The sequence below is a fragment of the Hemiscyllium ocellatum genome, chromosome 22 (assembly GCF_020745735.1).
Source record: "Hemiscyllium ocellatum isolate sHemOce1 chromosome 22, sHemOce1.pat.X.cur, whole genome shotgun sequence".
Classification (NCBI taxonomy): Eukaryota; Metazoa; Chordata; class Chondrichthyes; order Orectolobiformes; family Hemiscylliidae; genus Hemiscyllium; species Hemiscyllium ocellatum.
In genome coordinates, this window is record NC_083422.1 from 13714832 (window position 1) to 13741465 (window position 26634).

The 26634-nt window shown below is 41.2% G+C and overlaps 1 protein-coding gene across 4 annotated transcripts in view; it reads right to left on the minus strand.

Moving 5' to 3' along the window:
* The window catches only part of prkg1b (protein kinase cGMP-dependent 1b), an 827021-nt gene that overhangs the window by 493900 nt on the left and 306487 nt on the right, over nt 1-26634 (minus strand). For 3 of the 4 annotated variants that reach the window (XM_060841873.1, XM_060841872.1, XM_060841871.1), the window contains exon 3: nt 18147-18260. The exons of the other annotated variant lie outside the window; for it this stretch is intronic. In XM_060841873.1, coding sequence (XP_060697856.1) covers nt 18147-18260 — 114 coding nt within the window. The remainder of the gene's footprint in view (nt 1-18146; nt 18261-26634) is intronic. 4 annotated transcript variants of the gene reach the window in all.

Sequence of the window (26634 nt, forward strand, 5' to 3'; positions counted from 1 at the left end):
TCAAGGGAAAGTTCGATGCCAGTTTGCAACCTAAACACCGGCGGATTGTTATACTTGATTCAACTGTATACATTTCTTGCCTCCATATATGTAAATATATAACCTTATGACATGGCTGGGAAATGTCTTGAAATCTTTCATATACAATGCAATGGTGATTATCACAAAATCACTAAGTAATTATAAGGAAGAATATATATTTCACCATAACTGTTCCATGCAGAAAGAGAGTGAAATCTGACATTCAGATTTTAATTTTAGTTCAAAATGGCTCCATGAATCTACAGTGAGTCCTATTCCAATGTGTTCAATTTGTGCAAAGCTGATTTTCCTGATAAGAGACCAGGCTTCACTGTTCTTCCTGTCAGGTATTGCTTATTGTACTGTTACAACATGAATTTTTCAGCTTAGCCTTTTTAAGTTTCAGAGGTCCCAGTCACATTGGTCTCTAAACGTTAGCCTGGATATTCATGTTTGAGGCAGCTGGCAGAAGCTGGGCAGGTAGCAGAAGGTACCTCATGCCACCCTGTTCAGGTATGGCCCTCCACCCTCTTCTTCTGGACTGTCATGCACCTTAACAAGAGGACATCAAGGTGGTTAAAGGGGCATATAGAGTCATAGAGATGTACAACACGGAAACAAACCCTTCAGTCCAACTCGTCCATGCCAACCAGATATTCTAAATTAATCAAGTCCCATTTGACAGCATTTGCCCCACATCCCTCTAAACCCTTCCTAGTCATGTACCCATCGAGTTGTTGGAATTGGACTAGCCATTACCACTTCTCCTGGCAGCTTGTGCCATACATGTACCACCCTCTGCTGAAAAAAGTTGTCCCTCAGGTCCCTTTTAAATCTTTCCCCTCTCAATTTAAAGTTACACCCTCTAGTTTTAGACTCCCCTATCATTGGAAAAAGACTTTGGTTATTCAGCCTGTCCATGCCCCTTATGATTGTATAAGGCCTAAATCTCTATAAGCCACCCTTCAGCCTCCAACCTTTCTGGAGAAAAGGCCCCAGTCTATTCAGCCTCTCTCTATAGCTCAAAATGCAGCAACATCCTTGTAATTTTTTTCTGAACCCTTTCAATTATAACTGCATACCCGAGGCATGATGAGTCCCGCTTACGTGCTGTGACCCATCACTCTTTAAAAGGTTGGCCTGATTATGAAAACCACAGAGGAGTAGGCCATGCCCAGCTCTGTAATGGAACCAACCACTCAGGAGGGCTAAGTGCATGCATATGACCTTAACTGACCAGACAGGCCCTGGTGCAAATTGGAAAGACCCAAGAATAATAGGATAATTCAAACATTCTTGAGTCCAGAACCTGCACACTACTTTTAAAGATTATCCCAACTCAGAGAAATTCCAGGCCATGAACTCTGTTTCTCTCCCTATAGATGCTGCCAGACCTGCTGAGTTTTCTGTTCTTAATTCAGATTTCCAGCACCCAGAGAGTTTTTCTATTAATGTACTATTTCATCTACCACTACAACAACAAGTTGCATTTCTGTAAAACATTTGACAAAATAAACCTTTATTTATTAGTTTGAATAACATTAGCCTTGCATGTTTAACCTTCTCTTGTTTTCACAGCCATTACCCTTGATCATTTTGTTGAGTGCCAGGACTCATGGAACTATTTGAATGAGTGTAGTCAAGTCTTCTTGGTGTCTTGACCAAGATACACCTAAAATAGATTATATGGGAACCTCGCAGACAATTTGGCTGCTAACGCTTCCTGTATTATAACAGCGATTGCACTTTAATGGCATGTAATTGGCTCTAAAGTGCATTGGGATATCCAGATAGTCATGCAAGAAGCCATTCTTTAATATCTAAGGTGAAGCTTTGTTATTTCAAAATCAGCTCCTGTTTTATATTCAGTTATTCAATTGCTCTCATGGCAAGCTTCGGTTTATCAGCTGCTAGTTTTGCAGTGAATAAAGTATTCTAAAATTTTTAATCATCCAAGCTCAGTGATTAAGATGACCTTGTACTTTATGTGTGTCCTGTAGGCTGTCCCTTCAATCATTAACAACGATCTATAGTCACAGCACAAAGGCATCTGAATGTATGTCTATCTGTGCGTGTGTTTTAAATAGCCAATTGAAAAGTAGCTGAAAGAATTTGTTCCAATATGATTTGCAGAAATGTAGACAACTATTAGATATGTTAATAATTCTGAAACCACGTGCCCTGTGTGAAATTGAGAAATATAGAAACAAACATCAACCATTCAGACTCTCAAAAAGACCAGACATCAAGATTTATAGGGGCGACATGGTGGCTCAGTGGTTAGCTCTCCTTATATCACCAGGGACCCAGGTTCGATTCCAGCCTCAGGCAACTGTCTGTGCGGTGTTTGCGTATTCCCCCAGTGTCTGTGTGGGTTTCTTCCTGGTGATCTGGTTTCCTCCCACAGTCCACAGATGTGCCAGTTAGGTGGACTGTCATACTAAATTGCCCGTAGTGTCTGGGGATGTACAGGCAAGGTGGATTAGACATGGGAAAGGCAGGATTACAGGAACAGGATGGGGGAGTGGGTCTGAGAGGGATGCTTTCTGGAGGGTTGATGTGGACTTGATGGACCAAATGCCTGCTTCCACATTGTATTCTCTGATGATAAAGTGGCTGTCATGCAGACCATTGGTTAGTCTTAGTGACCAATTTTAGACCTGTGACTTTAGCCATTGGAAGGACAAGGGCAGCCAATGCACATGAACACCACCATCTGCAAATTTCCATCCAGACCATGCTATGCACCTTCCTGACTTGGAATGATGTTTCTGTATCCAAGGCAACTATTTGTGTGGAGACATCCTTGAAGAAACTTTTTTTTCCATCAGCAAAATGATTAGAACAACAAAAACATATAAACAAGATAACTTTGTAAAAATACTGAGAGATAAATAACATAGCAAGGGGTTCAGAAACAATTTTGGAACAGGGTCACTATGACCTCAAGAGAATAAACAACTACCACTTCGCAGGTAAGAGAGAACTTTTGTCATAGTATGAGGTTAAACTATGTATAACTTTATAAGTAACTTTCTAATAGAGCTGACATTGCAATCATAGAACCATGCTGTTGAAACAGGCCATTCGGCACATCAAGACCACACCACACCTTTGAAGAGCATCCCACTCAGACCCACCCTCTCTATCCTATCCTTGTAACCCTGCGTATCCCATGTTCAATCCACCTAACAGGCACATTCTTGGACAGTGGGAGAAAACCAGAGCACATAGGGAATACCCACGCAGACATGGAGAGAATGCACAATCTCCACACCGTCACCCGAGGATGGAATGAACAACCTGGGTCCCCACCGCTATGAGGCAGCAATGCTAACCACTGAGCCACTGTGTCACCCCAAATATTATAACAATTGGTAGAAATTAACATCCTTTTTAATTTCTGTACTGAGATCAGCAAGGAATATGAATTGCATGACCAAATTTGAAAAGTCATTCATAATAAGTATTCAATACAGCTGGCAAAAGTCTCGGACATGATAACCAGTATGGGAACGTGTCAAAAGCCCAAGGATAGGTAATAGGGGGTCTGGCGAACATCACAACTTGATGAGAGGACTCAAGGTGGACCACGAAGTTGTCCATCTTTGATCGTATATTCACAGGTTTGGGTGTGTAGGTCAGAGGATGTCAATGTTGCGTGGAATAATTGTAACATGGTATGAATACATATCCTATACTTTCTTTGGGAAAGGTAGAGTGTCACTGACCTCTGACCTGAGCTGTAATTATGAGGGCAACTGGGCACCATGTGAAAGCCAGATTCAGTGATCTCTGGCATCCCTCGCACGTATGGTAAAGGACTTTCAAATAAAGGTCGATAATAAAGGTGTACTACTGAACATGGGACCTCAGACTCCTTGTTAACTCACTCTCCAATGTATTTCAATCTGAAAATACTAGTCTAAAATCACAAACCCTAGAGCAATAGCAACTTTACTGATTAAATGAGCCACTTTAAAGAAAGAGAAAACAAAACACTCGCGAAGGAAAACTAAAAACATGAGGCAACAAAATGGAGGATAATGCAGACACTAATTATGAAAGCACTAAGAAAAATATCCTGATATCCTCACAGAAAAAAATACCAACAGCATATACCTTTACAATTTATGGCTGAGTATATTGAGAACAGGCACAGTGTGTAAGCATCAAATGAACTGAAAGAAATTCCATATAAATTAAAGGTGCAAATGTGTTTCCAGAAACAATGTGTTATTTTCCATGGATACAAATGTTCTGAAAATGCATCCATTTCATTTGCAATTCCAATGAAACCAACCTATACAATTGCTCAGAATAGTTAAAACGTCTGATAATTGTACACATGCCTGGGAAACCATTCACCACCACCTCATTATGGTTTGTTTTCGTCCAATGTCTCGTTGTGATAAACATGTTGAAAGTTTGCCTTGGGCCCCCATGTCTTCACACATCTCTGAAATCTCTATGCAACACATCGACTCGACAGAAAAATAATTAACATCAACATTATTAATCCACTTCCACAAAAATCAAAACACCTTCATCGTTAGAAATGTTTTATTTCCAGTACTGGCATCACATGAGCAATCAATGACTGTCCAAAACTTCAAGGGATTTTCCAATGTTATCACTGTGATACATCACAGAGATTTTGGTCAGATTCCTCAGTCACTTTCCAAGAACAGAATTGGAAGAAAATGGCCACTGAGCTGAAAAGATGTAAGTCGCGCTTTTGTTTTCATCTCCTGTTATTTTCAGCAGAGCAGAGGGAACGGAGGCAAGGCAGGAAACTCCTGTTGCTACTTATACAAAGCTGAGCAACCAACCAGGAGAGGGCATTTCAAAACCTTGACAATTTCCAGCAGGATAGCTGCAGTTAAAAGGTATAATTTAGGAAGGTCTCTAAGTAAAGGAGGGACAGTAGAAAAAAGTGAGTAAAGTGGTGTTGCCACATTTACAGTTCTTGTCGAAATGGGGCAGCACGGTGGCTCAGTAACTAGTGCTGCTACCTCACAGCGCCAGGGACCTGGGTTTGATTCCACCCTCGGGCTACTGTCTGGGTGGAGTTTGTACATTCTCCTCCATGTCTGTGCGAGTTTTCTCCCACAGTCTAAATGTGCAGTTTAGGTGGATTGCCCATGCTAAATTGCCCATAGTGTCCAGGGATGAGCAGGATTAAAGTTGGGAGTCGGGCTCTTTGGAGGGTCGGTGTAAACTCAATGGGCTGAATGGTTTCTCCTACACTGTAGGGATTTTATGATTCTGTGCTTACTGAAGTGAATGATAACGGGTGCTGTGATGGGAAAATGTAAGTAGCCATTAAATAAGGTGATTCCCAATTTATTACTTCTGACAGCCGGCAAACTGCTCAGTCAAAAACACTGTAAGTGGAACAGCCTTCTAAAGTATTGAAACAGATGACCCACTGGAAAAAGTGTTATTGTACAATATTAAAAGGCTGGCCTAGATTTAAAAAAAAGTTTTTCAGGGATTTGCATGTTATTGGCTTGGACAGTATCTGTTGCCTACTCCTAATCATCCAGAGAGTGGTAATGAGTCAATCACGACATCACTATACATTTGGATCAGATTGGATAAGGTCAGATTTCCTTCCCTTAAGACTATATGTTCATAAGATGTAGGAACAGAAGTAGGCCATTCAATGCATTAGTCTGCTCCACCATTCAATGAGAATATGACTCATCTGGTAACACAGTTTCTAGTTTCCCTAAGATTTCTTACCTATTTAAAATCGGTCTTTCACAGTCAAGTCAGAAGGAATACCTCAGAATTACCTCAGAAGAAATCGCAGAATATTTACAGCATATGTTGGGGTTATTCAATAAATGCTGTCTCTTTTCAAGAGCAATTCAACTATTCCCACTACCACACTCTTTCCTCGTATCCCTGAAAATATTTTCTCTTCAGGCACTTGTAAGCCACAATTGAATCTGACTTTATACAATTTCAGGTAGGACTTTCCTCATCCGAATCACTTGCAATGAAAATATATGTACCCGCCATTGGTTGTTCTGCTAATAACCTGAAATGTGCGTCCTCTGATTCTCAAGCCTTCCACAATGAAAAGAAATTCTGTCTACTTTGTCTGGACTCCTCAGGTTTTGAAGATAGCCATCAAAACTCCTCTCAACTTTCGAAGGAAAAACATTGCCTTCTTCTTCAGTTATTCCACATCCTTGAAGTCCCTCAGCCCTGGCGTGTCAGTCTTACAATTTTTGTTAGGCAGGCTCACTAAAGCATTCACTTTCGCCCTCAAACATGGTGTCCAGAATTAGTCAGAATACCCCAGATGAGTCTGAACCACTGTATTACAACATCATACCTCCTTCCTTTTGAGTATTATGTCTCTATTTATAAATCTCATGATCCCTTTTAAACACTTTCTAACCCGCCTTATTAGCATCGATGATTTGCGCATTTCTACTACCAGGTGTCTCAATGCTTGAGTTGCTTTTAGAACTGTACACTTTATATTGCCTGCTGACCAAAATGTACCACGTCTTAATTCTCCTGGTTAAATTTAATCTTTCACAAGCTTCTTAATTGCACCAGCCTATGCCCTCTTGAATTATCTTATTATTCTCCTCTTGATAACAAGTCAATACACAGCACAATTGACCCTCAATGGCTGTGAAATAAAATATGATGAATAAAATTATACTGATTTGAGGGTAACAGCGAAATCAATCTCCCACTAGTGGAGGTTCCCTGACACTATCAGTGAGGATTGGTAGGCTTACCCAGTGCCAATATTTTCCCTTGCATAAGTCTGCACTTTGGGTAATTGGGAGCTACAAAATTGAATAGGTCATTAAAGGGAGGAAAGTTCACAATCTTATATTATTAAATACCATGTTACTTATGAAGAAAGAAATTATGAACAGTCTTACAAAATAAGACTCCACCTAAAATTCTAACACTTAGTAATAATTCCTGCCACAGTTTGCAAAAGGAGAGTCAGTGAATAAGAATGCCCATATGTTCATGTGAAGTTTCAATCTGTCCGATAAAAGCACTTGAGCAGGTGAATACTCTGAAATGTCTGCCTTATTGAGTAATAACTTGAAAGAAATTCAATGCAATCAGGAGACATGGCAAGGTAAGCGTAGCGACCTTGATATATGCCTGCTTTCTAGCCATAAAAGATATAGACCCAATATAAGTGCCCACTTAAGTACAAAGAAAATAGTTAACCCTCTTGTGTGCAATTGTGGAATACAATTGCAGTTGGACACAAGAGGGTTGCACACAATATAAAAGTGGAAAGTTCAGCTTCTAATGAGCAGAAACACAATCCTAGTCAGCTTCTTAGAGCTTGAAACACAGAATGATGCAGTTCTGGCTAGTAGCTGACTGCCTACATGACCTAATCATTGTTAACATCTTCCAAACTTTGTAGGCCAGCTCTGAAATCAACTGCACAGTTTGACCATGCCCCTGAATGCTGTTGAAACCAGCCATGGTCTTGTAACCACTCCCTCAAGTCTCCATCTATCCCAATAAGGGAGTCTAATGTGAACAACCTGTCATCAGGTTTGATCCTCCAACTCATGGAGCACTGGACACACGTTATGGATTGGATAGTGGGACAAAGACACTGCAGAGCCATCAATGGGCAATTCACAATATAAAACTAGTGGAAGTAACACAGATCAAATTTTTTAAAATTGATTTTTACAGTGTACATAGTGCTTCCTTATTAAGGACCATGAAAAGATAATTTAAAAAAAACTTGGAAAGATGATAACTCAGCTTTGGAAGTAGAAATCCAGTAATCTCTCTTGAATGAAACAGTATTGTGGTTTGAGAGCAAAACTAAAGAGGTCAATGGCATGATCATTACTGTAAATGGTTGTCATCATCCAGCCCTGCAACAACATATCTATCTGTTCATGAACACTGTCTACTTCCCTCCTCCACTCGGTGTGAGCCTGCACTTACATGCAACTCATTATCAACCTTATCCACACTTTGGCCTTAAACTACAGGATAACTTTTTGAAGCAGTATAGAGTAAAGTGGCAATGACAGAAACTGCTGGAGAAACGCAGTCGAAAAACTCAAAGATAAACAGAGGTAATGTTGAACTAAAAACAGAAGTTGCTGAAAAAGCTCAAGAGGTCTGGCAGCATCTGTGAAGAGAAATCAGAGTTAATGTTTTGGTTCCGGTGACTCTGACTCAGAAAGGTTTCTGGTTGAGGTTCTGGATATAGGTTTGCTCACTGAGCTGGAAGATTTGTTTTTCAGACGTTTTGACACAATACTAAGTAACATCATCGATGAGCCTCTGGATGAGGCATTGGTGGCATGGCCCACTTTCTATTTATGTGTTTAGGTTTCCTTGGATTTGTGACATCATTTCCTGTGGTGACGTCATTTCCGGTTCTTTTTCTCAGGGGTGGTAAATGGGATCCAAGTCAATGCGTTTGTTGAGTGTTCCAGTTAGAATGCTATGCTTTTAGGAATTCTCATGTGTGTCTCTGTTTGACTTGTCCTAGGATGGATGTGTTGTCCCAGTCGAAGTGGTGTCTTTCCTCATCAGTATGTGAGGATACTAGTAAGAGTGGGTCATGTCTTTTTGTGGCTAGTTGATGTCCATGTATCCTGGTGGCTAGTTTTCTGCCTGTTTGTCCAACGTAGTGTTTGTTACGGTTCTTGTAAGTATTTTGTAAATGACATTAATTTTGCTTGTTGTCTGTATAGGGTCTTTCAAGTTCATTAGCTGCTGTTTTAGTGTGTTGGTGGGTTTGTGGGCTCCCATGATGCCAAGGGGTCTGAGTAGTCTGGCAGTCATTTCCGAGGTGTCTTTGATGTAGGGGAGAGTGGCTAGGGTTTCGGGATGTGTTTTGTCTTCTTGTTGGGATGTGTTGCTGAGAAATCGGCAGACTGTGTTCATTGGGTACCTGTTCTTTTTGAATACACTGTATAGGTGATTTTCTTCTGCTCTGTGTAGTTCCTCTATGCTACAGTGTGTGGTGTCTCATTGAAATAATGTTCTAATGCAGCTTCGTTTGTGGGTGTAGGCAGGATTACTTCTGTAGTTTAGTCAAGGATCACTGGCTAGACTTGCTACAGTACAGTCCACTGCCTGAATGTTCCTTCCAATGGAATCATTACTTTATCTGCACTTTGTTCTGAAACTTCTTATTGTATTCGAAACATCTCATAGTTACAAAGGTAGCCTTAGATACTTTCACTTCTTTGAAACACTTAAATAATGCAGGCAAAACAGACCAATAATTAAATCATCCAGGCACAAAATGCACAACAAGTGCTTATACTCTGCGCTACATCTTTTGGTTAGAAATAATCTGAACTTTTGGCAACTTGTCAACTTGAATCGCTGATTGCCACGTTGCTTCAACCAGGGACTCTCGGGACTTCATTAGTTGGATCGTGCAAGACTGAAGCAATCATCAGGGTCTCACTGAGCAAACTGAAGGCTTTAGCAAAAAGACACAAACACATGGGGAGGGAAAAAAAATATGCAAAATTCTTGAGGCAGGAGTAGATAAATGACTGCTGCCAAAAGACTGTCAAAGCTAATTCATCCGATCCTGTTTGATAAATGAGACCCAAAGTAGGGCAGACTCGTTGAGCAAGCGTGTGATGACTTGATAAGGGACAAACGCTAGCTGAGCACAACCACGTCAACATTGGGTAACTCAGAACCTCACTGCTGAAATGTGGAGTGAGCTTGCCTCTGGCATTGTCGGCTACCTGCTGCAAAGTTTTGGAGCACTACAAGCCCATTATTATCCATGCATGCATACCTGCAGCAAGGGTCTCCATCGCTGAAAAAAAAACAAGGCAAAGTGGGAGTCATATCTACTGCATTTCTCCATCTGCCATGCCTTCAGCAGTTAATGATTCCACAGTGCAGATTCCTACGACCAACCTCCTCGATATATTTCAGGCAGGTAGCCTAGACCCTAACTTTTTCTTATTTTAAAAGTTGTTGTGAAGTGCCATGATCTAGTTGTAATACGATGGGTCAAACATTAAGCAAAACACAATCTACAATCTATTTAAACACAATAGTTGAAATACAAACAAAGGAAAGAAGAATTTAAAATAGCCTACCTATTGGAAAACTTAAAGGAATGATAGATATAGTACCTATTACTAATTTTCAATGGACAGCCAATAAGGTTACTTCAGAGTACAACAGGATCTTGACCAATGAGCGGCAGATAGAGTTTAATTTATATAAATGTGAGGTGCTGCATTTTGGTAAGTCAAATCGGGGCTGCATTTATACACTTCATGGTCAGGTCCTGGGGACAGTACCAAACAAAGAGTGCAGGTTCATAGTTCCCTGAATGTGGAGTTGCAGGAATGATAGTGAAGAAGGCATTTGGTATGCTTGCCTTTATTGGTCAGTGCACTGAATATGGGAGTTAGGAAGTCATGTTGTACTATACAGGACATTGTCCTGATGCAAGGCTTTTGCCCAAAATGTCGATTTTCCTGCTCCTCATATGCTGCCTGACCTGCTGTGCTTTTCCAGCACCATTCTGATCTAAACTCTGGTTTCCAGCATCTGCAGTCCTCACTTTTGCCTAGGACATTGGTTAGGGCCACTTTTGGGATATGCATTCAATCCTGGTCTCCCTGCTATAGGAAAGATGTTGTGAAACGTGAAGGGTTCAGAAAAGATTTACAAGGATGCCCCTTCCCTTTCCCTGCTTTCTGCATATAAAGCAACATTTCCTAGCTACCATCAGTTCTGAGGAATGATCACTGGGCCTGAAACGTTAACTCTGATTTCTCTCCACAGATGCTGCCAGTCCTGCAGGGCTTTTCCAGTAATTTCTGTTTTGTTTCTGATTTCCAGCATCCACAGTTCTTTTGATTTTTACAAGGATGATGCCAGGATTGGAGGATTTGAGCTACAGGGAGAGGCTGAGTAGGCTGGGGTTGTTTTCCCTGGAGCATCAAAGGCTGAAAGATGACCTTAGGGTGGTTTATAAAATCGTGAGGGGCATGGATAGGATAAATAGACAAGGTCGTTTCCCTGGGGTGGGGAAGTCCAAAACAAGAGGGCATAGGATTAAGGTGAGAGGGGAAAGATTTAAACGGGATCTCGAGGCAACTTTTTCACACAGAGGGTGGTGCATGTATGGAATGAGTTGCCAGAGGAAGTGGTGGAGGCTGGTACAATTGCAACATTTAAAAGGCATCTGGATGGGCATATGGATAGGAAGGGTTTTGGAGGGATATGGGCCTGGTGCTGGCAGGTGGGACTAGATTGGATTGGGATATCTGGTCGACATGGATGAGATGGACTTAAGGGTCTGTTTCCATGCTGTACATCTCTAAGATTCTAAATAGGTGATGACATAATTTGTGTAAAATACATTCTTACACTTGAGAGAGATACTGCAATGTTACAACGCAGTTAATTGTCAACATTAAAATCAAATGCAAAGACATTTGCAGATGGAAACGAACACAAATTAGAAAAAAAGGTCAAACGCTGCAACTATTCCCAGTCTCTCTGAATGCACAAAATGAATTTGTTTGAACAGGTGATAAAATATATTTCTTTTTCAGGCATGTCATTGATTTGCTCTTTTGCAAATACGTTTTAGAAGTAATAATAGTGGGAATCATAGCAGTCTCACTGAGTTATAGTCTAATTCTGAATGTGAACCCATGCTAGAACTCAGTGCTGTGATCTTGACTTTGAAAATTGTTACATCAGAACAATTAGAGGTGCCAGAGTGTAGCTGGCTGAGATTTTAAGTTGCATCTTGTACTGATACAATTTCGGGCAAAAATCAAAGTATTATAGTACTTTTAATCTTTTTCAGACATTTTTATCACTGACTATGTGGTTATCAACTAATGACTGTATTGATTAACGTCAGCACAAGTTGCTATCCTGAACAATTAGGGAAAAAAAGCCCTAAAACCCTCATGGAAGTTGTGAAAATTAATTGCCTAACTCCCCAACTCTGCAAAGCACTCTTAGCATTGTACTTCACTAACATTTACAGCCAGGATTGTTTATCCCAATGTGAGTCGCCCTTGGGAAAACCAACTTGTTCAAAGATTCTACAGACAGTACACCCACGCTCGCACACCAGGCTATACACAACACACAGTGAGGGCAAAGAATTCTAATCAACAGAAAAAAAATGTTTTTTTTAAAGTAAGTTTTAAAAGTTGAGAATTCCAGTGGCATTTGAATACAGTAAGAAGGACAAATTATAGGAGAATACTATATTACTATCTCAACCTGCTGTAGCCCTACACTTCAGTACATGGAGACACACAGGAGTAGACAGGCGTGTTTAGTACCAGACATCTGATAAAGCGTTTATGCCCAAAACGTCTATTTTCCTGCTACCTGACCTGTTGTGCTTTTCCAGCACCACACTCTCGACTCTGACATGTGTGGCCAATGCAACCTTCCCAAGGTGAGGTGCCCAGAACTGTACAGGGTCGTCTAAAGGGTGAGTTTTATGGGACAACTTATTCCTTGAACGCATCAGTTAAAAATTTAAAAATATCATAATGCTGGGAGAGACCTTCATTACATGACAATGCGACTTAAATCCCTCAGGAACAGGAAGTTCTGCCTTCAAAAGCTGCCACTTATTCTAACTGAACCAAAAGCAAGCAGTGGCCATTTCTGAGACCCATGGAGTCTCAAGAAGAGGGGTAATATCTCCTGGACTTAAGATCTGGGGATTTTTGGCTGAGGAGAAATTGAGGACCCTAGCAAGGGGCAGGGAGGGTACAAGGTCAGATTCAAGAGGCATAAAACGTGGGCATAAAGCCTGCCCCAGAGAGGCTCAGGTGCTCACCTCGAAGAAAGGAACACCCTTTCTTGTAGGCTTTCAGCTGGAGTTGTTGCTGAAATATGACTTCTATCCATTGAATATCAAAATCAGCATTCCATTAGTGTCTTTGATTAGTTTCTGCGCCTATTTGTAAGATTCCTATCGATCTCAATTTACTTAAGACCTCCATCATTTACAGCTTTCACCAATTTAGAGAATATCTTGTTCTAGCCATTTCAAGTTCCCAATGAAGACCTCAGTTCTGCCCACACTGAAATCCACTTTGCATTTGAGTTTAAACCATTTGGTACAGTTTTGTCCATTTATCTAATCTATTAATATTTCTTTTCAATTTGATGTCTCAGTCTGCTTATGATGATGCCCATCTTGTAATGTCTGAGTCACATCTTGCCAATGAGCGGACCTGTCCACTGTCCTGTCTCACATAGTACAGCCAGCATGCATACTGGGTCCATAATTTGCCAGTAATCCTAAAACTTAGCGAGCAGTTTGTTATGAGGAATTTGATCAGATGCCTTTTGAGATTCAATATAAACAACATCAAGGGGAATTGCTCTGACCACTACTTGAGTCACATGTACAAAACACTCAGTCATGAGATATCACCTATAATTCCATGTGCTTTTTCCCCGATCAGCTGAAAAGTCCAAGGCATTCAATCACTACACTTAAATTATCCAATCTAACAAATCCCTGACAACAAATGATGGGCAATTTTCCTCAACAGATGTTGACAATTCCCTAGCTCTCCCACGTTTTTTTAAATTGTGCTATTACATGCCCAAATTTCCCAACCTGTGGTATGTAGATTAAGTGAGTGCCCGCTCATTCCCAAGCGGTGGGTGAGCTGCCATTTGGAGATGGTACCATAATGCAGCTCCAGATTTGGAAAGGTTCGTGCCATCTCACAAGGGTGTTACCTGGAACAGGATAAGCATGACGCTGGAACTGTACAATGGTGTTTGGGAGCAGCTTAAAGAGCTGCAATTGTATCTGGATTCTTGGATATGGTCATGGAAATCCCGCTGGAGCAGGCTGAGAATCAGGATGGGCAATGGGGAAACAAATCACTCCCATTTATATTGTGAATGTGTCCTATGCAGAATCCAATGGGAACAGTCCTCAGTCAAACTTCCCTTTCTTGCCACTGTCTCACATAATCTCTCCCTTGTCACTCACCAATATATCTTTTCCAGTCCAAGCATGTTACTTAAACAATTCATCTATTGAATACATGTTCAATTATTAATTGAATTATTAATTATTAACTGTGTGACTGATTACATGATCCAGTGTTCCCAAGAGTGGCATGGTGGCTCAATGGTTAGCACTGCTGTCTCTCAGCACCAGGGACCTGGGTTCAATTCAACCCTCTAGGTGACCATCTGTGTGGAGTTTGCATGTTCTCTCCATGTCTGCGTGAGTTCCCTTTGAGTACTCTGATTGCCTCCCACAGATCAAAGATGTGCAGGGTATTTGGATTGGCCATGCTAAATTGCCCATAGTGTCCAGGAAATGTGGATTAGCCATGGGAAATCCAAGGCTATGGGAATAAATAAGAGGATGGGTCTGGATGGATGCTCTTCAGAGAGTTGTGTGCAGTTGATGGGCTGAATGGCCTACTTCCATACTGCACTAATTCTATAGTTCTAAGAGATCCTCACAGGTTGACGGAGAAGTCTGGGTGTAAGAAAGATATAATTACACATGCCCTAACACTACCTTCTTTCTCACCTTTTCTCCATCTGTAAGAATGCCAACAAGAGGCACTCAACTCTTACCAAGCACCAGCTCAGAAGTGGCAATCCCAACGGCTCAGTCACTTGAAGTGGAGGTGAAGTTGCACTCTCCATAAGGAGGTAGCAATGAACAGAAAGGCCAAGGAGAGAATGTTCATATTCCTTTGAGCGAAAGAAAGCTCTAAGTTGAAGATGACTAGTTGTCTCTTTTCATAGTTAGACCATAGTTGGTGCTTATGGTGGAGCATAGAAAAGTTACAGCACAGAAAGAGGCCAATAAATCCATCCTGGTGCCTACATGGCTGACATAACTAGACCACCCTCTACCTCAATTTTAATCTCACTTTCCAACACCAGGTCTGTGGCCTTGCAGGTACAACCCTTTAACTGCAAATCCAGATCACTTTCAAATAAAATGAGGATTTCAATTTCAATCACCAAACTGGATAGAAAATTCCAAACACCCATCACTCTCCAAATAGAAAGTTTTTTACTCATGTTATCCCTTGTCCTTCTATCAATCACCTTAAAATTATGTCTGCTGGGTAACTGGCCTCTCCATGAGGGGAAAACAGGTTTTCCATGTCCATTCTATCCAAACATGCCATTATTTTGTACACCTGGAACAGCTTCCTGCGAAAAGAAAACAATCCTAGCCTATCCATTCCCTTCTCACACCAGGAATTTCCAAATCCTAACAACATTTTTGTAAATCTCTGTAACCCGTCTAGACGTTCCAGTAATATGGTGACTAGAACTACACACAAACTCCAAATGTGGCTTGGCTAGTGTATTTTATCCCTGTGCTTGTATTTCACAGCTCACTCATATGTCTTTGTTCCCATCTTGCCTACTTGTCCTGGCGCCTTCAGGAACCTGTAAACATGCAATCCATTTATTGTATATTTCCTCGCTCTGAGTGCTTCCTAAATGTATAAGCTCACTCTTCTCTAAATTGAATTATTTTTGCCAATTTTGCACCCACTCAACCTTTGATATCTTCCTGCATGGAAAGTCACTACCTTCACTTATCAATCATCTGGTCAATTTTTATGTCATTTGCAAATTTCCCAAATCATACCACCCACATGAAACTCTAAATCATTAATATGTACTTCAAAGGGCAAGGAACCCAACACTGAGTCCCATGGAACGCACAGGAGACTGTTTTCCATTCACAAAGACATCCATACACTGTCACTCTTTGTTTCCTATCACTGAGCCAATTTTGAATCCAACTCACCATGTTCCCATATCCAATGGGTTTTAATTTTTCTGACCAGTCTGCCATATGGAACTTTATCAGGTGCCTCACTAAACTCCATGTCAACAACATTCACTCTACTAACATTATCAATTCCCCTTGTTAGTTCCTCAAAAATTCAATTAGGTTCATAACACACAACCTTCCCATAACAAAACCATGCTACTTAAGGAATGTTTGGATATGGCAGCATGGTGGCTCAGTGGTTAGCACTACTGCCTCACAGAGCCAAGGACTCAGGTTCGATTCCAGCCTCAGGCAATTGTGTGTGTGGAATTTGCATATTCTCCCCATCCAGGTGCTGTGGTTTCCTCCCATCATAGAATCTCTATAGTGTGGAAACAGGCCATTAGGCCCACAAGTCCACACCGACCCTCCAAACAGTACCCCACCCAGACCCATTCCCCTTGACTAATGCACTTAATGTACATATCCCTGAACACTATGGGCAATTTAACATGACCAATTGAACCAGGATCTTTGGCACTATGAGGCAGCAATGCTAACCACAGAGCCACTATGCTGCCCCAAAGGTGTGTGGGTAAGTTAAATTGCCCATAGTGTCTTAGGAATGTGTAGGATTAGCCATGGGAAAGGCAGAATTATGGGGATAGGGTCGAAGGGTGAGTCTGGTTGGGATGCTCTTCAGAGGGTCAGTGTGAACTTGTTGAGCTTAATGGCCTGTTTCCATCCTGTATGGATTCAAAACATTACATGGATGGGATAGGTATTGGGGATAGGGACCAAACACAGTTCAATTATGAAAATTGAGTGGCATGGACAAATTGCACTGAAGGGCCAGTATCCCTGCTATAAACCTCTCTTGCTATTTCTAAGCAATCTATGCCTTTCGAGTAACAGTTAAGCCTCTCACTCAGTCTTGATTGTTTTAATTTGTCCAGCACCGAGGTCAGACTGACTGACCTAGAATTATTTGGCCAGTCGTTCACACCCATTTTGAAAAGCACACTGTTCACTGACCTCCAATACCTCATCTGAATCTAGTGAGCTTTTGAAATTGATCCTCAGAGCCTCCATCGTTTTGGCACTGGCTTCCGTTAAGAGGTGAAGATGGAATGACTCTAGACACTATGTGAATTTATTTACAGTTCTGATGACCTACATCTGTTGGCTCCCTTCCATGTTGGGAGCTCCTATTTTATCCTCCCCAGTAGGAATCCAAAAGTAGCTTCACATATAGTTGTCCTCATACATGATTATGCCTTTTACCACAACAATGAAGAGTGGACTGCATTAAAGAACAAATAGGGTGGGGAGGACTACGGCATCACCTAATGTCAGTCCAATCTGATAGCTTTGTCCTTCAACACTCAATACTAAACTATTCTTTGTAATGGACACTGAAATACTGATAAAGTGACGACCTTCAAGTACAAATGAGAAACTAAAACAAACGAGTAGATCTCAATATAATTAATTTGCACAGCACAAGGCAAATAACCAAAAAGCAAATGTCTGTCAAATTATGTCTTTTTTTGTGTGTGCATATCTGTATATTAATGGGATTACTGCAATATTGTTAGTACAGCATTATTCGAAGAAAATATCCTTTTAAAATTGTAGTGTTCTTACATAGACTGTGCACCTTTTTTCTAATACAAAACATAAATTAAAGTTTCAATATGCAGCAGTTTCAATTTGAAGATAACCTTAAGCATGGCATTCACTGTATTCTTTGCTGCTGGAGTAATTGTTCAAATTCAAGCGTTGTTGAACAATGATCTTTTGAACTTGAAGATGAAGGATTTATGGTTAAAAGGTCATATTTCTGAGAAAATCCAATCTCTCCTTCACCCCAATTAAAAATCAGAAAGCCCTAATTAATTGTGTTTCCATCTAAGTACTAGAAATCCAAATTGCTACATATTTATTTTATTATTTCTTGTTTGTTTCTTATTTACTACTTTAAACAGTCAAGAATTGTAATGTCAAACTTTGATTTCTTTATTTTTCTTCTTTTTAACCTAAGATTTTGTACCAAGGTACCTTGTACCCATGATGGTGCTGTGAATGGCGACATTGCAAATCTTTCACTGTAATCCTGTATCCTTGCGCTTCAGTACACGTGACAATAAACTCAATTCTAATTTCAAATCAAACACGACCTATCTAATTCCAGTGATCTGGGGAGGATGGTTCTAAATTCAGATTGGAGTATTACATGTTGTAAAATGTTCCCATGTCATAAAACAGGAAATTAGCAAAGCAACACAACTTGAATGTGATCACACAGCAGCACATGGTGCATTGAAGAGGAGCTTACTTTTCACTGTGGCAGTCCTGGTGCAGTTGTACAGGATGGCAAGCTCACCAAACACCTTGCCTGGTCCCATGGTGCACAGCTTCACTCCTTCTTTTGTCACTTCAACCTTGCCGTCTAGAGAAAAAGACAAAGCACACTGTTGCTTCCTGCTTTAAGTTTAATACAATTCAACTGCTTCAAATGTAAATGTAACACACACAAGAGCAAATTTCCCAATTATTCAATCCCACTTGGAATGTATTACAAAATACAAAACCTCACAGAATCCCTACAGTGTGGAAACACAGCCCCATCAACCCTCTGAAGAGTAACTCACCCAGACCCATTCCCCAATATCTACCCTGGACTAATGCACTGAGTCTACACATCCCTGAACACTATGAGCAATTTAGCGTGGTCAATTCACCGAGCCTGCACATCTTTGGACTGTGGGAGAAAACCAGAGCTTCCAGGGGAAATACACGCAGACACGGGGAGAATGTACAAACCGTACACAGTCGCCCGAGGCTGGAATCAAACCTGTGTCTTTGGCTCTGTGAGGTAGCAGCGCTAACCATTGACCCACTGTGCTGCCCCAACCTATCACATGTTTCTCCATCCAGTTTCCTGTGGGTGCAACATTGACCCTCTATTCGCTTCATACATTTCATATAAATTTGCAAGCATTTATTGCAGACACTTATTATTATACACATAAAAGTGCCAGGACATATTTCATAGCTACAATATTGAGTCCTCGGAAAAAGAAACTGAAAACTATACAAAAATTCGGAACATAATTTAAAGTTGCTACTTTCACAAAAGCCCAAAGAAGGTTTTATGTAAACAAATAATCATTCACTTGTCTCTTTATTATTAGTTATGTAACCAAAATAGCATCACTGTGGATGGTTCTTTATTTATTTCTGTTCAAATTTATCTTTTGAAAATAGGCAAACAGCAAATAATTTCACAACAGCAGCAATTGACAAAAGAGTTATTTGGCACTTAAGTTTTATAATTTAAGTATTGTTATGGACTAGGCCACACCATTCAAAACATTCTTAAGCATGCAGCCCAGATCATAACTTTACAATTTGTTTCAGGAAGTGTACAGTGAAAATTACCTGGAGTAAGTTAGCGAGGTTGGCTAGCAGGTTTTAAAACAGACAAAAATGTATTCACAAAATTACACAATGAAACACAAAGAACAGAATAAAAAAGCCTACAGAACTCAGTCTATCAAAACTAGACTAAATTATGCTATTTCAAATATATACAACGGTCTCACAAAGCAAACACCCTTACAACACAGTTTTTAAAAAATGGAACTGATGCTTACAGGTTGAAGCTAGAAGGGCAGAAAGTGAGAGAACCTGTCCACATAGTCCACTGCTGAACTCTCTGTAAGTAAAGGGGAAGCAGTGGTGTAGTGGTAATGTCACTGCACTTGTATCCTAGATACCCCCCAGGACATAGGCTTGAATCCCACCATGGGTGATGGTAAAATAGGAATTCAATAAAAAAATTCTGGAACATAAAAAAACTTAGTCGAATGGCAACCATTACCGATTGTTGTAAAAACACATCTGGTTCACTAAGATCCTTTAGGAAAGGGCAATCTGCCATCCTTACTGACATGCGACTCTATACCTGCAACAATGTGGTCAAAGAATAACTGCCCTCTTGGCACAGAGGGGTGGGTAATAAATGTTGACTGAGCCAGCAACATTCACCATCCACAATAAATATTTTAAAAACTCACCATAGTAACTTCTCACAAGCCACTGTGTCCTTCCTTCCAACATATTATGCCTAGAATTAGAGACGACATGAGCAAAATACTGACATGTTCAGGTTTAGGGTAACTTCCTGGGTTTTTGTACTCAATACCTTGTCATATGGTATGGTATGTTGCCTTCCAGGTGCTAGGGTCAGGGAAATCTCGGATCGAGTCTACAGGATTCGTAAGGGGGAGGGAGAGCAGCCAGAAGTCGTGGTACACATCGGGATCAATGACAAAGCTAGGAAAGAGGATGAGGACCTAAGAAGTGAATATAGGGAGTTAGCTTGGAAGTTAAAAGACAGGATGAGCAGAGTAGTAGTCATACAATTGCTACAGGTGCCGCATGGTAGTGAGGCTAGGAACGGAGAGTGTATGCATCTGAACATGCAGGACCAGTTTTGGTGTGAGGGTTTCAGATATGTGGATCATTGGGATACCTTCTGGGGAAGGTGGGACGTGTACAAGGAGGATTGGTTGCACCTAACCTGAAGGGGCAACGATATCCTGGGCAGGAGGTTTGCTATAACTCTTTGCAAGGGTTTAAACTAATTTTGCAGGGGAATAGGAAACCAGAGCTACAAATCAGAGGATGGGGTAGCTGTGAACAGGCAGATACAGCATGCTGTGGGAGTTTGTGAGGAAGGATACACAGTTGATAAGGTAAAGTTGAAGTCAGGATGATGGATTGAAGTGTGTCTATTTTAACATAAGGAGTGTCAGGAATAAGGGTGATGAAAGTCAAGCAGGAATCAGTACTTGCAGCTACGTTGTTGTGGTCATTATGGAGACTTGGATATCACAGCATTAGGAATGGTTGTTGCATGTTCCAGGGTTCAGATGCTTCCAAAGGAATAGGGAGAGGGTAAAAGAGGTGGGGGAGATGGCATTGTTAATCAGGGATGGTATAACAGCTGCAGAAAGGGAGGTTGTCAAGGAGGGCTTGTCTACTGAGTCATTATGGGTGGAAGTCAGAAACAGAAAAGGAACAGTCACTTTATTGATAGTTTTCTATTGACCCCACCCCCCCACCCCAATAGCAACAGATGAGCAAATTGGAAGGCAGATTTTGGAAAGGTGCAAAGTAACAGGGTTGTTGTCATGGTTAATGTCAAATTTCCTAATACTGATTGGAACCTCCTTAGGGCAAATAGTTTGGATGGAGCAGACTTTGTCAGGTGTGTCCAGGAAGGATTGCTGACTCAATATGTCGATAGGCCAAGACATTGGTTCAGCCACATTTAGAATACTGTGTACAGTTCTGGTCGCCATATTACCAAAAGGATATGGACACTTTGGAGAGGGTGCAGAGAAGGTTTATGAAGATGTTGCTTGGTATGGAAGGTGCTAGCTATGAAGAGAGGTTGAGTAGGTTAGGTTTATTTTCACTAGAAAAAAGGAGATTGAGGAACACCTGATTGAGGTTTACAAAATTCTGAAGAGTAAAGACAGGGTGGATCGAGACAAGCTTTTTCCCCAGGGTGAAGGATTCAATAACCAGAGGTCATGCTTTCAAGGTGAGAGGTGGAAAGTTTAAGGGGGATACACGCGGCAAGTACTTGACACAGAGGGTGGTGGGCATTTGGAACGCATTGCCAGCAGAGGTGGTAGAGGCAGGCAAGGTAGATTCATTTAAGATGCATCTGGACAGATGCATGAGTAGGTGGGGAGCAGAGGGGTACAGATGCTTGGGAAATGACTGACAGGTTTAGACAGTACATTTGGATCAGCTCAGGCTTGAAGGGCTGAAGGGCCTGTTCCTGGGCTGTAAATTTTCTTTGTTCTTTGTTCTTTCTTTGTTCTAACTAGAGGGGAGGCCATATTGGATTTGGTGCTTGGCAACGAACCAGGTCAGGTGTCAAATCTCTCAGTGGGAGAGCATTTCAGTGATAGTGATCACAACTCCCTGACCTTTACTATAGTCATGGAGAGGGATAGGAGTAGAAAGTATGAGAAAGTATTTAATTGGAGGAGAGGAAATCATGATGCTATTAGACAGGAGCTGTGGAGCATAAATTGGAAACAGATATTCTCAGGGAAATACATGATAGAAATGTGGAGGTTGTTTAGGGAGCATTTGCTGCAAGTGCTAGATAGGTTTGTCCTACTGAGGCAAGGAAGGGATGGTAGGGTGAAAGAACCTCGGATGACAAGAGATGTGGAACATCTAGTCAAGAGGAAGAAGAAAGCTTAATTAAGGTTGAGGAAGCAAGAATCAGCCAGGGCTCCAGAAGGTTACAAGGTTGTCAGGAAGAAACTGAAGAATGGACTTGGGAGAGCTGGAAGGATGCATGAAAAGGGCTTAGTGGGTAGGATTAAGGAAAATCCCAAAGTGTTCTACACTTATGTGAGGAACAAAAGGATGACCAGAGTGAGGATAAGGTCAATCAGAGATAGTGGAGGGAACTTGTACTTGGAATCAGAGGAACTAGGGGAGGTCCTTAATGAATACTTTGCTTCAGTATTCACAGTGAGACGGAGCTTGTCGTTTGTGAGGGCGGTGTGACACAGCCTGATAAGCTTGAACAGGTTGATGTTAACAAGGAGGGTGTGCTGGAAATTCTGAAAAACATTTAAGTCCCCTGGGCCAAGCAGGATGTACCCAGGGTTACTAATGGAAACAAGGGAAGAGATGGCTGCAGCTTTGGGATAAGGTTTGCATCCTCACTGCCCACTGGAGTAGTACTAAATGATTAGAGGATGGCAAATGTTATTTCCTTGTTCAAGAATGGAAATAGGAACAATCCTTGGAATCACAGACCAGTCAGTCATACATCAGTGGTGGGCAAATTACTGGAGAATATTCTTAGAGACAGGATTTATGATTATTTGGAAAAGAATAGTTTGATTAGAGTTAGTCAGCATGGCTAGCTCATTCAGAAAGTAGGGAGGCATGGGATACAGGGAAATCTGGCTGTCTGAATACAGAATTGGCTGGCACAGAGAAGACAGAACGTGTTAGTTGATGAAAAGTATTCAGCCTGGAGCTTGGTGACCAGTGGTGTTCTGCAGGGATCAGTTCTGGGACCTTTGCGCTTTGTGATTTGTATAGAATACTCAGATAAGGTAGTAGGAGGCTGGGTTAGTAGGTTTCCCGATGACACAAAGTTTGGTGGAGTTGTGGATAGTGTGGAGGACTGTTGTGGTTATGAGACATTGACAGAATGCAGAACTGGGCTGTGAAGCCACAGATGGAATTCAACCTGGAAAAGTGTGAAGTGGTTCATTTTGGAAGTCAAATTTGAATGCAGAACACATGGTTAAAGGTAGGATTCTTGGGAGTGTGGAGGAACAGATGGATCTTGGGGTCCACATCCATAGATCCCTGAAGGTTGCCACTGAAGTTGATAGGGTTGTTAAAAAGGCATATGGTATGTTGGCTTTCATTAGCAGGGGAATTGAGTTTAAGAGTCACAAGGTTATGCTGCAGCTCTCTGAAGCCCTAGTTAGTCCACACTTGGAATATTGTCTTCAGTTCTGGTCGCCTCATTATAGGAAGGATATGGAAGCTTTAGAGAGGATGCAGAGGAGATTTATCAGCATGTGCCTGGAATGAAGGATAGGTCTTATAAAGAAATGTTGAGGAAGCTAGGGCTTTGCTCATTGGAGTGAAGAAGGATGAGCGGTGACTTGATAGAAATGTACAAGATGATGAGAGGCACAGATAGAGTGGATAGCCAGAAACCTTTTCCCCAAGGCAGAAATGGCTATCGCAAGGGGGCATAATCTTAAGGTGATTGGAGGAAGGTTTAGGAGGGATGTAAGAGATAGGTTCTTTACACAGAGTGTGGTGGGTGTGTGGAATGCACTGCCAGCAGGGGTAGTAGAGTCAGATTCATTAGGGACATTTAAGCCACATTTTGATAGGCACATAGATGATGATAAAATGAAGGACATGTAGGCTCGTTTGATCTTAGAATAGGATAAAAGGTTGGAACAACATTGATGGCTGAAGGGCCTGTCCTGTTCTATGTTATAAAGCTCAAGATTTTATTTTCTTCATTAACTACTTGGCAAAGATTCGACATCCCCAGATGTCTCCAGTGTTGACCTGTTTCTCAAATATATCATTTAACTTGCAACATCTTTCCTCACCCTTCTGACCAAAATGTACCTTCTGTCACTTCTCCGCAGTGAATTTCACCTTTTGTTCCCTTCCCCACCTCCCCCCCCCACCCCCCACCCCCACCCAACCCCACTTGTGGGCGGCACGGTGGCAATGGTTAGCACTGCTGCCTCACAGTGCCAGAGACCGGGTTCAATTCCCGCCTCAGGCGACTGACTGTGTGGAGTTTGCACATTCTCCCCGTGACTGCGTGGGTTTCCTCTGGGTGCTCCAGTTTCCTCCCACAATCCAAAAATGTGCAGGTTAGGCGGATTGGCCATGCTAAATTGCCTGTAGTGTTAGGTGCAGGGGTAAATGTAGGGGAATGGGTCAGTGTGGACTTGTTAGGTCGAAGGGCCTGTTTCCATACTGTAAGTAATCTAATCTAATCCTTCCCATAAACTACCTAGATACTCTCAAAATCTATTGTTATTCCTTTCTCACAGTTTCAGACTTTGGATTATCTAGAAATTTAAAATACAGTAGCCCCACCCACGGGGTGTGCTATCTGCAACCTGTTAGAGGTCTCTTCTAACTTACATTGCACCATGTAAAAGACCTACCACTGTAGCCATAAACCATCAATAGGTGTGAACCCCTTCATCTAAGTGGAGAAATTTACCTTCGCAGCAGCCTTCTAGTTCCCTATAATATGTTTGTGCCACAGTAAATCCTGGGTAATTGAAACCACAGAGACCGGACCCGTGAATATGGGGGTCGCCCTGCATAGCCCTGCACCTTCCAATCCAAGTCATAAAATTGTATCAAAAACAACAGGATCCCAGGCCTGAACCGTAGAGAACACCACTTCATTTTGAAAAATAGCCATTCTCAATAACCTTACTATTGATACCCAACAATTTGCTTTCCACTGTACTCCTAATCTTCTCGGCCCATGGGCTTCAATTGCTGCGTAGTTGTACTTCAAAAAACTTTTGAAAGTGTATACACACAACATTAGACTGTACTGCCCCAAACCACACTGTCTAATAGCTCATCAAAATCCACGATCAAGTTAATCAAACACAACTTGCTGTCACCAACTTCATTGGGCTTTCCTCCATTACCCCATAATTGCCAAGTGGCTGCTAATTTTTTTCTTGTGTCTTTGGCTGTCAATTTTTCCTGAAACTAGTTAATTTTCATCTAAATGGTGCATGGTCTTATTTGAATTTAACATGCAACAGAAGCATTCTTTGCCTTCATGGGGAAGGACAATGACAGCCAAATAGGTGAAAAAAGACTGCTTGTGTATTTTATTTTGGCATGTGGCAGACACTGGTTTCTGATTGGCAGTTTCGAAAGACAAAGTCGGGGTGATAGGTATAATGTTTGTTTGGGGGTTCTAGCATTTCTGTTCTGAGTTGTAATGAGTCAGCACTAGGCATGATGAGGTTAAAATATAACACACACTTTGCGACACATTTCAATTCCTGACTGATACTTATAAATCGGATTGACAGTCAATTTTCCATGGTGTGTGAAGTGACAGATCGGAGAGGTTTAGTGATATAGATACAAGATTCAAATGCACTCACAAACTCATCCCTGCCAGCCCGTTTACGTGGTGTAATGTAAGCTCGAAGAGACTGCAGGTTCCAGATAGCACACGCATTAAAGGAAATAACCATCACTATAGCTCAAACCTTTACTGTTCAATTTGAACATAAATCGCAGTAAGATTCTAATGCAACTTTACTCAACATTTTCACCTTTTTTTTAAATTGATCCCTGCATTGAGAAAGGCCCTTGCCTCTTAAACATTCTACAGTGTCCTGGACATGCCCTATATCTTATCAGGATATACCAAATCTGAAAGTTATGATTATCAGGAAGGATTGAGCTGAATAGAATTATTTTTTCAGAGAATGGTTGAGTCTCTGAGGTGATGGAGCAGAGATCTTCACTAATGATAAAGTGCTTGTTGAAAAGATGCTTTTACAGAGGACACAACCAATTGAATTTGCTCTTTCTGCGTTGTAATCACATTGTGTTTCTATGTTTCCTCTTTTACAGCGTCCAGGGCTAGGGCTCAGGAAAATAGGATAATCACTAATAAATCCAACAAAGTACAGAACCTTAGAAAATAGGTGATGGGTTTAGGTAGCGGATCTGGATTGGCACAGGCTTGGGAGGGCCGAAGGACCTATTCCTGTGCTGCAATTTTCTTTGTTCTCTGTTCAACAGGAAGTTGAGAAGCACTGTCTTTATTCAGAGTGTGGTTGAAAGATGAGCTCACAGGAAGCAGCTCAGTTGAGTGGCATAGATGCTTTAAGGGGAAGATAGACAAGTAAATGAGGAAAAAAACAGAACCTGCTACTGGTCGGGTTCAATGGAAAGGAGTGACAAGGTGAGCATGTTCATCATAAACAATGGTTATGGGACCAAATGATCGGTTGATGCTCGATTATACGCTGTAATTCTAAAAGTTGCAACTACATTAATTAAAAACGCAATTCAATATTGAATGGCTAGAGGTTTCTTTTTGAAAAAATGTACTTATCCAACATTCATCCATATGTAGTAAATGGTGCATACATTATCCAGCCTTACATAATTCAGATTTCAGGTTATTTCCACAGGGTTTTTGGACTCAGGTCATTACAGAATCAGTTTCAGAT